General features: G+C 41.3%; 1 protein-coding gene across 7 annotated transcripts in view; it reads right to left on the bottom strand.

Annotated features, from left to right (window-relative positions):
- LTBP1 (latent transforming growth factor beta binding protein 1) overlaps nt 1-18,531 on the bottom strand; it is a 200,426-nt gene that overhangs the window by 10,217 nt on the left and 171,678 nt on the right. For all 7 annotated transcript variants that reach the window (XM_035108252.3, XM_035108243.3, XM_035108244.3 and 4 more), the window contains 3 exons: nt 16,292-16,420; nt 12,188-12,328; nt 11,461-11,631 (listed from right to left, as the gene is read on the bottom strand). In XM_035108252.3, the coding sequence (XP_034964143.2) occupies nt 11,461-11,631; nt 12,188-12,328; nt 16,292-16,420 (441 nt within the window). The remainder of the gene's footprint in view (nt 1-11,460; nt 11,632-12,187; nt 12,329-16,291; nt 16,421-18,531) is intronic.

The raw sequence follows: 18,531 nt of genomic DNA, 5'->3' as shown, positions 1-18,531 counted from the left end.
CAACTTTAGCGATCATGAGCAGTGTCATTGTTCAGTAGTTCCAAGGCTAAGAAAGGGCATTCTGATCACCTCATCTGAACCTTGCTTAATTCTGGCCGGCTTGTTCTGTTTCATAAACTGGGGATTGAAGGCCCATGAAAGACAAAAGCCAGATTGCTGGCAAAGGGTTGCTATCTTTGTTACTAGATCAAGAATTTCAAAATGAGAGGGGTCAAGCCAGGGTGGTAGGAAACGTGACTTAAAGCTTCACTGCAGCCTAATAGGATTTTCTACTAAGCAAGTGGTGGATCACAAGCTTAACATGAGTCAACAGTGTAATGCAGCAGCAAAAAAGCTAATGCTATTCTAGGCTGCATCAACAGAAGTATAGTGTCCAGATCAAGTGAAGTAATAGTACCACTCTATTCTGCCTTGGTCAGACCACACTTGGAATACTGTGTCCAATTCTGGGCACCACAATTTAAGAAGGATAAGCTGGAGGAAGAGGGCAATCAGGATGATCAAGGTTCTGGAAACTACTTGTCAGGCAAACCTCTTTCTATTAAAATAAAAGCAGGGACACTGGTGGTCTTGGGATCCTCAGCAGCTCCTCGCACATGATAAGGCTGCTGTCCTTGTGTGGCTCCTTTTAAGTCACAGAATTAGGCAATCAGAAGTGAAGCACAAGTAATATACATTGCTGGTGCAGTTCTGAGAATGGCCCTGCATTTTTCACGGAAGGAAATTGTTTTGCAGCCACCAAGACACTAAGCTGTGAGCCACCAAGTTCATTCTTCAAATCTTCTTTCTGTTATGCATTTAATTGGGGGTGTGGCCTTAGGCAAGCCACACAATGTCCAACACTAGGGCTCTAAAACTGACTTAAGAATTGTTGGAATGGTTGCTACACTAATATGTGGTGTGCTTTGAACACTTGAACATGCTGGATAAATGCTTGCAATTACAGTATAGCAATTATAAATGCTATAAATGCTAGCAATTATACTCCATATGTTGCTTTGCATTAGAAGAGGAACCTTTATGCCTAACCAAAGTTCAGAGAAACATTGTTTTATGCCTCCTACTTCTGCTGTCTCACACAATGAATATATTAACAACAATATAGAAATACATTAGATTGGATCAGAACACATGAAACGCCAAACCATGGTTTGTTGTTATGGGAATAAACCCAGGGTTTGCATGTTCCCTCTTGTTAATTTGTGTGTGTGTGTGTGTTTATGTGTTTATGTGTGTTTGCTGGTTTGTAGCAAACCATAGTGTGCGATTACATCTGGACCGGGAACACTGATTTGTAATCCTGGTTTGCAGGGCACATGGAAAACAGAGTTTGCTGGTTCAAATGTCATGGCAAGTTATGGTTTTCCACTAACCAGGAAGAAAATAATGAAGTGTAAAATGTGAAACAAGGGGGTAATGGAGGAGTGCACAAACACTGAGTTTGTTCCTGCAACACAAAAACTTGGTTTGGCACTATGTGCTAACTACAGTATGTGGGTTAGTACATAAGGTATCTTGAAGAGTTTTTCTATACAGTACATTATTTTATACTAGGTATGCATGCATGATCACCTAGCCAACACTATAATAATAAACCAAACGGGTTGTTGTTGTTTTTTGCATGAAACACTTTTACCAAGAGAATTACATATATAACAAAATAACTATTGAGTGTAAGAACAGCCAGTGCAAGAGGAAAGCTGGAAGGGAAGTATATGCATGAAAGCCAAGTACAAATGATTTCATAATTTCTGGTTCTAAAGGAGACAAGTACACTGGTACTTTCCTATGATGAATCGATGTTCCTTGAAATGAGCATGATTTTCAGTGAAACAAGAGTTTTCCCTCCGCATCATTTTCTGTTTGCACAACTGGTCTGCATCTTTCTCAGGGGCTGGTCAAATTATGATTGATTTTGCTGTTGTTGCTGTTTTCTTACTGACCGAAAGAACATGCCATCCAGTGATGTAAGCAATGGATAATCCCAATAAAATTAATGGAATATAAACATTTCAACGCTGATTGAAGTGGGAATAACAGTTTCCTTCTTTTGCTGCTCTTTTGCCTCCCTCAAGCAGCGGGCTGGAACATCTGACCTGCCTGTCTTTGCCCATTTCATAAAGAATTCAAATTCAGACCTCCACAGTTGGAGGCTGTATGCTTCTGAAGACCATTTGCTAGAAGCTGCAGGAGAGGAAGATGCTGTTGTGCTCAGGCCTTGCTTGCAAGCTTCTCATCGGCATCGGGTTGGCTACTGTAGTAACAGGATGCTGGACCAGAGATCCAGCAGTTGTTCTTTTGTTGCCTTTTGTTAGTCCTGCACCTGGAATTCCAATCTAAATTCTATGCTGCTTAAAATGCGTTCTCTACTTTTCACCGTAGAGAATAGCCAATAGTGTAAAAGGTAATATTTATCATTACTTGTGAAAACACCCTTTTGGTTCAGTTGAAAGGACACCTGGGGGGGGGGGGAACCATACTGAACTACATAGGAAAGAGTTTTAAAGTAAACAAGCATAGGATTGGAATATAAGCATTTTTCTTTCCCCAGATTTAAGATGATATCTAGGTGTTACCTGATATTTTAAGGTACTGTAATCCCTTATTTTTAAAGGCTTGCTTCTTAGTCCAGCTCCATAATATACACAATTTATTTTGGGGGACAAAAGGTTATGTTGCTAACTTCTTACCTTTTAACTTGTCAACCTTAGAGTGACTCCGCATAATGTATTCCCCCCTACCAATAATAGTATATATCTTTGTTGTTTAGAGCACCTTCCTACAAGCCTATGGTGAAGAGTTATAAAGTTTCTGTACTATGCAAACATTAACAGTTTGTACCAGGGGAAACACGATTCTTCCCAAGTTTATGCTTCTGTGATAGTGCCATGGAATATGTCTGCCCTGGCTAATGAACTTTAGAGCTTTAGAGGCTGTGAGGGAAACATCAGGGAAAATTTGATTTTGTTTGCATTGAAAGGTGAACCTACATAATTCACACTTGCTGAGACAATATGGGAACTGAAATGCAGCCATCCTTCAAAATCCTCACCCTCCAGATTTAGTAGCACAGCTCTCTAGCCAAGTAATATATATGAAAATACAGATACTAAGGGTAAATTTGCATTAAAACTCATATATTACTGAAAAGGACATACAAAAACACATTATTGTATTAGGAGGAGATCTGTAAATATGTGTATATCAGGCAAAATCACGTAGAAAAAATATGTACTGTACACTACAAGAAATCCACACTAAAATGCTGATGAATTTTCATGAGGACATGACAAAAAAAAAATACAAACTGATGTGGAAATGTGGAGAACTGAACTTAAGATTGGAAAAACAAGAGACTGAGATAAACCACAACTGACAGTGTTACCCATCCCTAGGAAACAGAGCTACTGATCTCAGAGAGGATCTGATCTAGGAGTTCTGAGAGGCAGGAGACTGTGGGGGAGAAATCCGGCTTGGAACTTTTAGTCAGCAAATACAGCTAAAACCTTAAGCAAAGTTTTCCTCCCAGTCAACTTTTGCCAAGCTGGTGCCGGCCAGATGTGCCATCCATCAGCCCCAGCCAGCACAGCTTCTTCTTTATTGGATCCAGGGTGACAAATGCAGTTCTTGCACCCCCATTTTCAAAAGGAACTGGTCAAATGTGCAGTCCAGAAAAGAAAGAAAGGAGAAAAGAAAGAAAAGAGGAAGCACGCAGCCTCCAAATTGAGTGTGTTATTCGTGCTTCAAACGAGAATCCCAAAATCTTATCAAAGATGGTGTTTCCACAGAAGGGGCATTTCATTCTTCCGGCTCTCAAACTACAATATGGCAGGAAACACTGGTGTGCCCACAGCAAACACTATCAAACTACCAAGTGCACAGACACTTTTACTTGGCTTAGTTCTAGTTGCCCCATGTGGTTTCACAGCTGGTGCGGAATGTGACAGGCCTATGATCTTAAGCATGCTTACTTGGAAATAAGCCAAAATAAATGTGTTGAGGATCAAGGTAATTACATTGTGCGGTGTGTTAGAGGCCTTCTAATCTAGTATATCATTTTATACAGCATTCTGGAAAGCTACCACCATATTTACTGCCCAGCAGATTTAGTGACACGTTGTACGCGATGCAAATAAACCCTGTCAGAGTGACGAATGGCTTCAGGCATCTATGATTCCCTTTTCCAAGCACCACCTGCTTTTGTTTCACTTGGTGACAACTGAATCCAGGAAGAGATGGAATCTGATGTCAACAGCGCTGGCTAGTCCCTCCTGAAACTTGAACAATGAAACATAAAAGTGAGAGGATGATGTGGGGAGAGAAGGGGAGGAAACTCTTGCAGAGCTGCTAGAAATACTTATTAAACTGCAGTGAGAAATTGCTCCAATCATAATTTAATCAATTTTTCCCAGTCATTTGCTAACAAAAACCTGATTGTTAAAATGTTATTTGCATCAACGCTACTCTGGAAAAGCATAGCTCGTGCCTTGGAGAAACATGTTGTAATTGTAGCTAGGAAAGCTGTTGAAATAAATGCATTTTCGGCCAGATCTCTCTGGTGAGAAGGCTTTTACTGTATAAAATCAGTAGCTATCTTTGCAGAAAACCCCCGGTTTTAAATATTTTAAAACCTATTCCTTAATAACCCAGTTTTAACTGCCTTAATGAATGCTAAACACACTAACTAGATAATATGCCCCATTAAACTCAGGGAGGGAATTTACTTCTGAGTAAACATGCTTAGCATTGCTCTCCCATTTGCTTTTTGTGGTCCATAAGGAACTAGTTTGCTCTCATGAAAACCCAAAAGTATGAAACATGCACAGCTTCTGACACAGAAGCTGGAACTTTCCCTGTTCTAAAGAAAGAATTCCACCTTCCCTTCCCCTCTTCTTCTTCTTCTTCTTCTTCTTCTTCTTCTTTTAAATCTGTGACTTGATTCTGTTGAAGATGCCAAAGACCAGGCATCCCCAAACTTCGGCCTTCCAGATGTTTTGGACTACAATTCCCATCATCCCTGACCACTGGTCCTGTTAGCTAGGGATCATGGGAGTTGTAGGCCGAAACATCTGGAGGGCTGCAGTTTGGGGATGCCTGCCAAAGACATACACACTTATCCATGTTATGCCCAATTTGCAGATGCTGCTGAGAGACAGTCTCTCAAACCACACAGCCATGGAGAAATTTCTCATACAATGAAGGCTGGAACCCAATCGCTACCTCCTAGGAACTGATTGTGCAATGTATTCCCACTCAGTCTCCCCTTCTCTATGCAAGGAACTGTCTCAACTTCCAATTTCACAGTCACACTGGGGGTGGGGGGGGTGGGGGACAGCCGGAGAAAGAAGCGGAACTGAACACATGGGTGGTGGGCAGCTCCAACAGTCTCTTCCCACCTATTTCTCATGTACAGTATCACCTACCACTTCATAGGCATTTCACAACAATCCAAGTTTAAGACACAGGTCTGCCACCATGGGCTCTGGCTTCTGCGATTTTGGCAGGCATTGCTCATACACTTTTAAAGTTACCCTTTCAGCTGTAAGGATTGTAATCTTTGCAGCCACAAAGCAAAACAGGTTGTCAATTCGTTACTGGGCCAGGTTCAAGGTTCTTGTGTTAATTCACAAAGCCTTAAACAAATTGGGCCCACAGTGTCCCACTTTGATCTCGGAGATCCTCTGATGGGGCCTTTGCTAGGGACTGAGCTTTTAGTGTAGCAGGTCTTACCCTGTGTAACTCTTTGCAGGAATCATCCTAGCATTCTTGTAGTCATCGCCTAAAAATGGTGTTCTGTTTACAGGCCTTTGAAATGTGAATTTTCTCTAAACCATCCAGTACTTATTGTTCTCCCCCACCCCCCTGATATTTATTGATGTTTTCATTGTTGTTGTAACTTTTGTATGGCTACAACGACCTGGCATTATATAATTTTTTAAATAGCTATATAAGCAAAGCCCTACTCACTAGGGATGAAGGCTATAATAATCCTAACCCTACAGACCCGAGAGTAAGCTCCGCTGAATTCAATCCTACTTATCTCTAAGCAGACATGATGTAATATTGAGAGAATTATTATTATTATTATTTAAAAATAAAAGGTGAGATTCTAAAGAAGCTGCATTTTGTACCTCAGTCTAGCTCATTTTGCACTCTTGTGGAATTATGGCATCTTCACAGCTAAGGAAATATGTGTCATATGCTATGGAAAAATCATGTCCATATTTTGATCATTGTTGGTTGAATATGATAGCCATGACTAATAATCTTTTGGAGGTTTGGATATATCTTGCGAGTCTGTGTTAGAAGGAAGACTTGAAACCTAACCCCAAGTATTTTGTGCCAGCATTTCAGCCTACGGCACTGGCAGGAGGTTGCAGCTTCAGAAGTGTGTCAGATGGCACCTCCCATTCCAATTATTTATATGGTTTAAATCATCTGCCAATCTCTCACTCACTATTTACATGAATGTATGTTTTGTCTTAATATGAATCAGAAACACACACCACCCCCAAATCTCTTTTATGATTGCTGGGAGTTTTACCTTCTCTTCATCCCCACATAAATCAATCATCCTGATAATATTTTCACGGAATTGTAGAGTTTCAGATATTATTTTCTTCAGGTTATTGATTTGTTTTCCACTGCTACAACTTTAAAATGCAGACTGTCAAAATATCCCCAGAATGAAATGCACACAAAAAGTTGAAGCCAGCTTCAAAAGTAGGTTATTCTAACTATTTTGGAAAAAGACAGACAATAGTAACCTTACCCAAAGTCACAATGTGGAATTTTTTTAATGTGCATTGCTTGCATCTCTGAGTACAAGAAAATTCTGATTTAAAAACCAACTGCATAGCACAGAAACAGAAAACAGCATGTTCTTTGGTAAAAGCAGAAATGATCTAAATACTCTGTTTCCCCTGTTCTCTGTAACCATATGTTCAATATATTCATGGAAATAAACATGAAGTTCCAGTAGTAAATCAGGCCCCATCAATATATAAATCTAAGATTGCAATATGGCGCAAGTCCAGTTTTCCCAGACAGGACTTGAACCTATGACCTACTGGTTGAGAGGTGTGAAAGTTTCCTTCTGAGCCAACATAATCACTTCTTATGTTCTTAAACACTAAACCTTGAAGGGCAAATGATTCTTTCATACACAATTCAGTTCTGGTTTTCTTGGGAAATTTCCCCAAAATGGTAAATGTTTTTAAGGTGTAGACGGCAGATATATCGGCTAATTACCGACTGAGCCCCTGCATTCCACTGTACTGCATTCTGAATCACATATGGAAAACTACAGGCGACCAAAAATGAAACAAGAATGTTAATTGCTTAGCATCCACTTGTAGTTCACAACTGAAATTGGGGCAAGTTGTGTTTGTTCTATTTATTTATCCATAAACACCACACATGACTTACATAAAAATTTAAAGTGTAACCCACAGATCCTATGTGCCAATGTAACATCCCACCCCTGTGCCAGCAAACTAGGACAGCTAGGGAATGCATACAGGATCTGTGGTACCATGTGGCCTTGTGGCTGCAAAACATCTCCCAAAGCTAGCTGTCCTGGTTTATTTTGGTTCAGTGCAGTTCAGTGTAGTGCACCAGCTAAAATTTGGCTTAGTGTATCATCTGAACCCTCCTTAACAGTGACCTGTTGCCAAAAAACAAATCTTGGCTGCAGTTCGTGATTAAGGAGGAGTGGATGGCATGCTAAGCCAAACTTTGGCTTAGCTGCTGGACCACACTGAGCTGAAAGAACCAAGGAAGAGCAAAGCGGCTGTGATTACCACCTTGGGAGCCATCACTTTCCTACATTTGCTTAGCACCATATGCAAATGCAGCCCTTGTTTTAAAAATGATGTGTGTCTTTTGTCCCACTTGTCCTTCCATTCAGCCACATGGAAGTCAATTAGAAGTAATAGGGCAGCACTCCCCCTGCGTCTCTCCAGATACAGGTTGTCTTCTTCTTCTTCTTCTTCTTCTTCTTCTTCTTCTTCTTCTTCTTCTTCTTCTTCTTCTTCTTCTTCTTCTTCTTCTTCTTCTTCTTCTTCTTCTTCGAATTTATATACTGCCCTACACTCAGTTATGATTTTGCTAGATTGCCTGGCATTTCTTTTTATGGAATAGCTCAAGGAGCAGCTCAAGGAGGAGGGAGTTGGAGGTGCTGTGTTACAGGAGTACAAGGAGATGGCTGCTCATCTCCATGGCTTTGGGGTTGTGGGGTCCATTCTGTCTCCTATGCTATTTAGCATCTATATGAAACCATTGGGAGCCACCATCCAGGGATTTGGAGCATGGTGTCCCCAGTGTGTTGGAAACAATCAACTCTGTATCTCCATTCCACCAGGATAAGGAGAGGCTCTGAAAGTGCTAGACAGTCGTCTGAAAGCAGTGATGTACGGGATGAAGGTCAATAAAATATGGCTGAATTCTGAAAAGATGGAAGTGTTGTGGGTGGGTGGCTCCTGTATCCATTCATCAGATGTACAGCTTTCCCTGGGAGGAGTTGCATTCCCTCTGAAGTGTGGGAGTACTCTGGGATTTCAAGTCATCACTAGAGCCTTCTGTGGCTAGGAGTGCTTATGCCCATGTTAGGCTGATGAACTAGCTAAGGCTTTTCCTAAACCAGGAGAGCCTGGTCTCAGTTCTCCATACTCTCTTGCATGAACTACTGTAATGCATTATATGTGGGGCTGATATATAAACTGAATAAATAACAACAACATAAACAATAGGCTACAACAGCGATGCATTAATGTGCTTTTTGATACAAGAATCAGTCTTGGAAAACAATGTTCCTTTCTAAAATAAAAAAATACCACCATCTACTTTAACTGACAAAAATTTACAGAAAATACCAGCCGTCCTGCTTGAGATGAAATGAAAGAGAGGTGGGTTTTTTTTTTTTTTACAGTTCATTATTAAGACATCTGATTCACACAGAATCCGCTGACCTCTGGAAATTCAAGTGACTTTCAACAAACAACCTCAGCTTTGCTTGATTTCAAACACTGTGATGTGGTAGCTGGCAAGTGATGCCTGAAGCTGAGTTTTGACAATAGAATCTAAATAATCAATCAAAAATGTAAAACTCATAAAAGGTCATGAAGGAATTCTTTCCAATGGAAAATGTTTTGTTGCATTAAATATGGAGTTTTTATTAGGAAAATGTTTTAAAATCTTCTAGCCAGCCGCAGTATCAAAACCAGAAGCCACGCATGCACCATACTGTATTCCTGTTTGGATTTTTATGACACCCCATTTCCACCTCCCACTTGGCCCATCTTGCCACTCAGTGAAACTGAAAACACAGCTTGCTGGATTGTGTGGAGAAAAGTTGCTGGAATGTGGGTTTTGTTTTGTTTTTAAAGGATGAATCAGCTTAAAATAGTGCAGATGTCTGAGACTCTCTAGATCAGGAGAAGTCAATATGGTGCCCTTCAGATGCTGTTAGACTAATACTCCCATCAACCGTAACCATTTGCCATGCTGGCTGAAGCTGATGGGAGATGGAGTCAAACAAACATCTGGGGGTACCATGATGGCTACATCCATCTTCCATATGAGAGTCTTAGATTAAAGATCTCAGTGAATGCCAAAAGTAAGGGCACCTACGCACAACAGAGACAATTAGAAGCAGGAAATTGAATAATTATATAACATACTGAAGCCCTGCAGGGCATACAACAGCTATACATCTGCCATGGAAAACAACTTCCTTCCCTTAAACTCTTCCTTACGGAGCCACTCAGAGAAAGCAGGAAACAAATTCAGTATACATTTGCCGTTTTAACTCGATGGGCAGTTTGCAGAAGATGGATTTCAGAGGGGTTATTTAAAATGCCGAAAGGTTAGCCACGTATTAGCCAAATATTTGCAGCACTCTCTTAAAAGCATGGTGTTATGCCAACAATGCATCAGCATTCTATAAAGAAATGGGCCAGCACAAAGATTTCCAACATTTCAAGAAAATATTAGAGGAAAATATTACCAAGGACAAAAATTTCTTACACAGATCTGGCTTTAGCATTCCAACCCTGCGCAGGCTTACTCAGAATTAAGTCCCACAGAGTTCAGTGGGGCTTATTCCCTAGGATAGGGATGGGGAACTTGTGGCTCACTGTATGTTGTTTGACTCCCACTCCAATCAGCCCCACCCAGCATGGTCAGTAGTCAGGGGAGATGGAAACTGCAGTCCAGCAACATCTGGTAGGCACCATGTTGACTACCTCCGCTTTAGAAAATATCACTATACATCTCTGTATTATCCCACCATTATGTTATTTAGTGTTGGAGAATGTGCTTTGTTACATACACTACCTTTACTCCTCCCTCTCAGAAGCTAAAATATTGGCAACCACCACAACGTTAGGTGAGTTCACATATTCACACCACTAGAACCAATCACCTTGTTGTAAGTCTCCATGGATTTGTTGTCACAACTCAAAAGCAATTTATAAAATTTATTATATGAGAAAATATTACCACCCACAAGGTGACAGTTCCCCACCACTCTCCTGTGGGTTCGTCATGTTTTTAAATACAGCCTTACATGGTAAAACTGACATACTATTACAGAAAATGCATCATTCATTTTCACTTGTAGGATTTCCCATGGATTTATTAAAGTTTTACCACGAGACAGAAATGAGTAACTTTACAGAATGCTGAAGGGATGGTACCCTATTGAAATGAATCATAAACTCACATTGGCTTGGGTTCTATAAGATGCAAAGTGACTCAGGCCACTTCCAGACTGTTTCTCCTTTTTGGGGGGGGGGGTCAATCACACCCTGGCAAGTTCTGGCTGTGCAATTAAAGATGATTTGGAGTTCTTGTGAAACAAACCCACTTCCCCCAAAAGACCAGACTTTTCCAATGAGGAAAGTGAAAAGAAAACAGACAGAAAAGTGTGGGATAATGCCTGCTTTGATGCAACATCGGCTATATAGGCACCATACATTCAAAGCACATCTAAAGCACCGCCTAGAGAATCCTGGGAACTGGAGTTTACCCCTCACAGAGCCACAATTCCCAGCACCCTGAACAAACTACAGTTCACATGATTTTTGGAGGTGGGGAGAGAAGGGATGTGCTTTAAATGCGTGGTGTGAATGCAGTCAATTGTCTAGCTTCCCTGTAAACAAATCAGAGTAAACATTCATTAAACAGCCAACATCATCTACAAATTAGGCTGAATGCTCATGAAACAGATTCCCTGGAAGAGACCTCCACAGCACTTTTCACAGGTTCAAAGAATGTTTGTGGGCACAAAGTGTGGAAGGGGTGCAGCGCAAGAGACACCAATGTTACACACACACACACACACACCTGTGTCCCTGTCCTTCCTGCAGTGAAGTGGGCAGATCCAAAGGGGGTGGGGAATACAGTTTCTGTGAACGATGTGTAATGAAATATTCCTCCAGTCACTAGGAGATGCCTTACCTGAGTCCTTCATGGGGCACAGGGCACACTGCATGCCCCACGCCTCCCCGTATAAACAACAGCACTCCGTGTAAGTGGTTTGCTTTCCAACAAGAGGCCGGCTACAAACGAAATCATCACTCAGATGTTGCCAGCAAAGATCCTGGTAGACATCCGTTTCTTCAGTTTGTTCTGAAGCAGAAGGCACAGAAACATGATCAGTACGACGCCTGCACTGTAATAGACAAATCAGTACTGTACAGTGTTCAACTGTGTTCAAGACTTACATTGCAAGAGCTCCATTTCCCTGAAAATAAAGAGATCATTTTTCTAATGTTGTGCACAAAAAAAACCCTGCTAACAATGTAATTAAAATCAGTTCAGAACGTAAGTGACTGTTCTATCCTAAATCCTGTCTCAGACTCTGGCCAATTCCAGATGCTTCAGGTGAAATATACCCAGCACAGAGCCACAGACCATAGAGGAGGAGCCTGTACTAAAGCTCCACCTCATGCCAAGCTTAACCCAGTTTTAAATAAGAAAACAAAAAGGCCAATGCTACTGTAGGGAGGAACCATAGCTTGGGCTCTTCCTCATGATCAGAAAAGCTTGGAGGACGTGAACCAAACCTTTTCCAGAAAGGAATCAGTAGAACAGTTTAAAGAAAACCCTATTCAATCCTGCCTGACTGTGATTTTTTACTTGGTTCTTGAACCTCTTCACTTGCAATGCATGTAATAAGGCATACCACTAGACTCTGCTGGTCTGATGCATCGCTTTTCTGTGGAATCCAGAACCATTGGGTGTGTACAGAAACAGCTGTAAGATCCTTCAGTGTTGACGCACTGGCCATCGATGCAACTGTTGGGGTCTTGACATTCATCCGTATCTTTTAAAAATGAAAATGAAGAACATAGCAAACAAATTATCAGTGTCTTGCAATCCGGTTTAGGAAATAAAGCATTTTCATTGTGGAAAATAACTGATTCTGCAGTGCATTCTCTCTTAAATTTAACATATATCTACATCAGGATTGGCAAGAGCCCAAAGAAAGGAACTATGAAACAGATAACATCTTCCTTGTCTTCTTCATGCACTAATCATACACAGCCTAGAAAGCTGATGAACACAATAGATTGTGTTGTTCTGATCTATTGGCAAGCAGGTTTTGGACAAACTCCACCTATGTTCTTTCTGTAGACAACAAGAGGCTTCTCACCACATGTATCAAAAGCTGCCCAATCTTTGCAAAAATACAGAAACCGACATGCTATTTCTCAGCTCTATCCCTGTCTACTCATTTTACAGAGAAGCAACTTTAAAGGAAATAAATGGCTTTACACCAGGAAAGTAAAGTTCTTTGGGCCCAAGGTGATTGAGTCTCTTACTGTGGTTTCCTTTCATTACATTATTCCACACAGAATGGTTTTCTGTTTAAACTGCAAAAGTGAAGGTCGTGACTAGGAATAATTTTCAGTCAAATGGCAAAAGTGAATTAGTAGGCAGTTCAGTAGACTGGAAGAACATTTATGATCATCAAGAGTGTGAATTGCTATTCCATATTGCATATCAGCTACTGGTGGGGTGTGTGTGTGGGGTTTTTTTGGTGGGGGAGAATAATTGTGCTTTAAAAATACCTATTTCCTCAAATGGATCTTTTACAAAACAAAAAGCAAAAACAAACCAAAAAACATTTGCCAGAGATGAGTCCAATAATGTCCTCATGTACTGTATAAAGAACAGAGGGCTAGGCTATACATAGCTCTTGTAGAGATTTACAGATAGGTAGAATAATGTCCATGTAAAACCAGTTAGAAACTAAGGATATGCTGAGTTCCCAAAGGATTAGCAACTTGCTTCAAACTCTGCCAGTTTCTTGGCACTCTTGCCAAGATTTTAGAGCTGTGCACAAATGGCCTGCCAAAAAAATCTACTCTATTTGTGGCCAGAAAAACTTTGGCTAGGGGATTGGTACAAGGATTCCATCATTTTTTTTCCAGGGGCAGGAGAAATCCCCCAAAAGCTTCTCAATGGTGATGCTCACCATGAGCAGTAGCAGACCTTCATTTGTTTGTCCTAAGGGTGTATTTTTTAAGAAAATAAAATAAAATAAATATTGCTGGCAAGTGGTAGAAGCAACAATTATGCTGGCAACAATTATGCTGGCAACTTCACAGTGTCCTGGACCTAGTGTCTTCCTGGGGCATTGCAGGGGTGAAATGGTGGCCCCCACAAACAAACAAAGAAGTAAAACAATGGCACATATTTGGAGAAGTTTTGCTTAGAAGTTTCTTCTAAGTGGGTGAAAGAAAGAAAAATCTCAGAAATTTTCTGAGGATAAAAATGTATTCCAAGAAATTCTGCCTCATCTCTACAAGACCTGTGTGTTTCCTAAGAGCCAATGGTGGCTGGTCCATCAGGGCAAATAGGACCCTGCCCCGCCTGCCTTCTTAGGGTAGCACTGGATGTCTCCTGCCTCCTTCTCAGTCTCAGGGTTGCTTTTGTGGAACTAAGCAGGGAGGAGGATGGGAAGCATTCATGGGCTCTGGCTCCACCAACTGTTGACCTCTTTGCCTTCTCCCCTACCAGTTCCAGTGGGCACTAGCTACCACTGCTAAGAATGTAAGATGAGTTGTGATGGATCAGAACAGCATTCTGTTTCCCAGAGTGGCCAACAGATCCCACTTGGAAATGTACATGCAGCACATGATGGCACCAGTTCTCCCCTGATGTCCTTTCCCAACAACTGGTAGTCATGAGATACATTCTTTCTGACCCTCCAGGATACAGCAACTATGACTAGCAGCCAGTGATAGACCTCTCCTCCACAAATTTGTCCAACCCTGTAAAAAAGCCTGTGTTAGTGGCTAACACTGCATCTTCTAGCACAGTATTCCACAACTCTGCTCTGTGTAGAGAAGGCTCAGTGAGAAACCTACCAAAGTAAGGCCACATGCCACTGCTGCATTTCTGACTGTGGATATATGATAGTCGACGGCAGGGAAACTCACTACTTGGCAGCTGCTGAGCAGCAGCCTAAGGGAAGGGGAAATCTACACCATGGAAAATAGACATTCCTGGGAGGCAGGGAGTGGTTGCAACTACAGTGGTACCTCGGGTTACAGACACCTTGGGTTACAGACACTTCGGGTTACAGACTCAGCTAACCCAGAAGTAGTACTTCGGGTTAAGAACTTTACCTCAGGATGAGAACAGAAATTGTCCGTCAGCGGCGCGGCAGCAGCGGGAGGCCCCATTAGCTAAAGTGGTACCTCAGGTTAAAAACGGTTTCAGGTTAAGAACAGACCTCCGGAACGAATTAAGTTCTTAACCAGAGGTATCACTGTACATAAATTGAGCTTTAAATTGTGTTCTAGTTTATTAATGAATTTGTTACAGTTTTTATTTTTTTCACAGGGTAATGCCTCAAGGCACATGAAACCCATACCTAGGTGAAGCTATGCAGGTTTGGGTCTGGTCAGTGCCTGGATGGGTGACTGCCATGGAACTACATGGGCACCACTTTTGATTCCATGATGGAAGAAAGGTGGGATATAAATGTAGTAACAAAATAAAATGAATTTCTTTGGGAGCTGTTGAGAGGAAATGGGTTGTAAGTCCCTGCTTTCTGCACTGCATGCCTGGAACTGCTTTCTAGTACACTGACATGCCACCACCTTTTTACTGCCTTCAAAGCCCTCCTCAAACTTTACCTTCTCCATGAAGCCTATGACATAACTTTCTAGTTCCTATGCCACAGGGTAATTCACCCTGCTAAACTTGCAACTGAAGCAATCACACATTGTTTTGCTCTTTGCTCCTGATTCCACCTCCCTCCTTTTCTTCTGTATCAAATTTTAGCTTGTATGCTTTTGGGGGCAGACACCATAAAGTGCCACAAACACTAGTGGCACTATATGAAAATAAAGGAACAAGCAATTGGAGAGAGGAGAAACATCTAAATGAGAAACATCAATGTGAACTGGATTGCACCCAGATATGAAGCCAGAAGCAATTTCTGCAACCACAACTACATTCCTTCCAGCCACTGCAATCAAGCAAATTGCTCCTAGTCATATACAGTCCAATACACAAAGTACTCAGGCACTGTTTCGAAGGATTACATGGAGAAAATAGAATCAGCCAGCTTTCATGTGTGAATAATTTGTAAGAGCAGCCAAGAATTAAAATCTCATTCCCCAGTGCTGGTTGGCAAATGTAAAGAGTATGGGGACACGGTAAGCCAATGCAATTCTGGGCTGCATCAATAGGAGTATAGCGTCTAGATCAAGGGAAGTAATAGTACCACTATTCTGCTCTGGTCAGACCTCACCTGGAGTACTGTGTCCAGTTCTGGGCACCACAGTTCAAAAAGGATACTGACAAGCTGGAACGTGTCCAGAGGAGGGCAACCAAAATGGTCAAAGGCCTGGAAACAATGCCTTATGAGGAACGGCTTAGGGAGCTGGGTAGGTTTAGCCTGGAGAAGAGAAGGTTAAGGGGTGATATGATAGCCATGTTCAAATATATAAAAGGATGTCATATAGAGGAGGGTGAAAGGTTGTTTTCTGCTGCTCTAGAGAAGCGGACACGGAGCAATGGATTCAAATACAAGAAAGAAGATTTCACCTAGACATTAGGAAGAACTTCCTGACAGTAAGAGCTGTTCGACACTGGAATTTGTTGCCAAGGAGTGTGGTGGAGTCTCCTTCTTTGGAGGTCTTTAAGCAGAGGCTTGACAGGCATATGTCAGGAATGCTTTGATGGTGTTTCCTGCTTGGCAGGGGGTTGGACTGGATGGCCCTTGTGGTCTCTTCCAACTCTATGATTCTATGATTCTATGTATACTTACCAAAGCACTGGAGTTTTACAGGATCATAGTATGTGCCTTGTTTGCAGTAACACTCATAGCCTGGCTGTGTGTTTAAACAGAAGCCGTTCTTACATATTTCTTGCCCAAAGAGCTGACATTCATCAGCATCTGTGGAAAAATGATAATGGAAGGAATAAGTTGGAAGTCCTTCATGGCCGTTTCAGCTGAATATGATTTTTAGTCTATCTTGCCAGGATAGGCACATCACAGAGGAATAAAAAGAGAGTTTGCAGTCATGAAGAATGGAGAAAACTCTGATTCTACCATTTGATTCTACCATTTATCAGCCAAAATATTTAACTAGAGGCGTAGCAGGGAGTAAAGCTACTGCTGGGATAAACTGCATTTTCTTCAAGGAAAAAAAACGATCTGGAAGGCACAATCCCTCTTTGAACTACAGTCATACCTCGGTTTAAGTACACCTCGGTTTGAGTATTTCCAGTTTAAGTACTCCGCGGACCTGTCTGGAACGGATTAATCCACTTTCCATTACTTTCAATGGGAAAGTTCGCTTCAGGTTAAGTACACTTCAGGTTAAATACAGACTTCCAGAACCAATTGTGTTTGTAAACCGAGGTACCACTGTATTGCTAACCAGTCAGGGTAAGCTGCATTGTTAAAAAGAAAATCATGGGCTACAATAGATCGTTCCAGAGGAAGATTTGGAAGAGGACCTGAACTCTTGCCCAATTCACTAGAAGTTTACACACAATCTGGGTATGGCATTGCACAATCCTGCCCCTGGAATCTATGTGCATATACCCTATTTTAACATTACATCCCATGCTTGAATGCCAGGCAGACTTAGTGGAGCAGGCATGGAAGGGGCAGTCAAGGGAAAAGGGCTAAAAATCAGGAACCCTCACAGATGAGCAGACTGTATTTTAAGCCCATTGAGAGGGTACATAGGAAATACATTTAACAGCTAACTTATGAGTATGAACTATTAAATCATAAGCAGCTCCAATTCAGATGGCTCTGCAGAAGGGGTAGCTTTGGTGCTTACTCAAGCATGTGATTTTTAAAAATAAAAAATAGCTTTGGTAAACATGGCTTGAATTTCAGAGCAGTGCTGAACCCTATATGGAAGTACACAATATTTTGATATATTGTGAACTGTCTTCGGATTTCAAGTTTTAACAACAACAATGACTGTGCCTTCACTTTATCACGCAATAACCATTTCCTGATCTTTTGTGTATTTTCAGATTTACAGTTGCAGCTATAGGTTGTATAGGTTTGTGCCAAATATTGAGAGAATGTTTAGCATCAGTGATACAACAGATTCCCCCCCGGTTAGTGCTCATGGCTTGGGCTAACGTAAAACTGCGGCTGCCATCAGCATATGTACATCTTTTCGTACAACATCAGGTGCATTGCTATTTATTTAGCTAGTGTAAACTAATCACACTTAACTAGTCTGAGCATGCTCTGCTTTAACTGTCACCTTGAGACTGCACACAAAATCTGCTTTTCAAGAGTATTGTTGCTGATGCCAATGTGACTTCTCTGGAGTTAGTTCTCCAAGGAGGGCTGCCTTCGTCAAGTACTTCACCATACCTTTACCCTCTGTAACTGCTTCCATGCTCTCTGCTTATATTGGCTTAGGGAACACCCTGATTTTGTGCCCCCTTTTCTTGCTCCTGTGTTGTGTCTGATTTAAAATCCTGCTGAGAATTAACGATTTGTTTTTGGCGCCTGCTCTGGAGACTCCAGCGATGGTGGCTTCCTCCACACAGGCATAACTATAAATTTTGCTGCACAGAGTTCTGAAGGTACTTATCACTTTGGTATCTGGGGGCTTCTTGACATAACTTAAACTGACAGACAGACATTTCCACAAACTTAAGAGAAAATTGCTCTGCAGCTGAAATGCCCTTCACAAAAGAAAGCTCATACTTAGCAGACAGCATGCAAAATGAATACTAGTGGTTTAAATCACATTTTATAGAAAAATATACTTTTGGCACATAAAACTTTAGTTTTTATGAATTATTTCATATCCCTTTTTTGCTGGATTTGGAATTTGTTTCTTTTCCTAGCCTTGTTTCTTTCCCCATGTATTTATTGTACTATTTCCTCAAAATCAGGCTAGGGTCACTCAAGGCAAATACAAACTGGGTCAAATCACTCAGGTGTGAGCCCATTGCTCTGAATGGAATTGTTCTCCATTTATATCATGGCAACAATAGATGTTATGCCAAGAAAGGAATGTTTTG

This window comes from Zootoca vivipara, chromosome 3 (genome assembly GCF_965207765.1).
Source record: "Zootoca vivipara chromosome 3, rZooViv2.hap1.1, whole genome shotgun sequence".
NCBI classification, from domain to species: Eukaryota; Metazoa; Chordata; class Lepidosauria; order Squamata; family Lacertidae; genus Zootoca; species Zootoca vivipara.
This window is presented reverse-complemented; position numbering and strand designations above follow the sequence as displayed.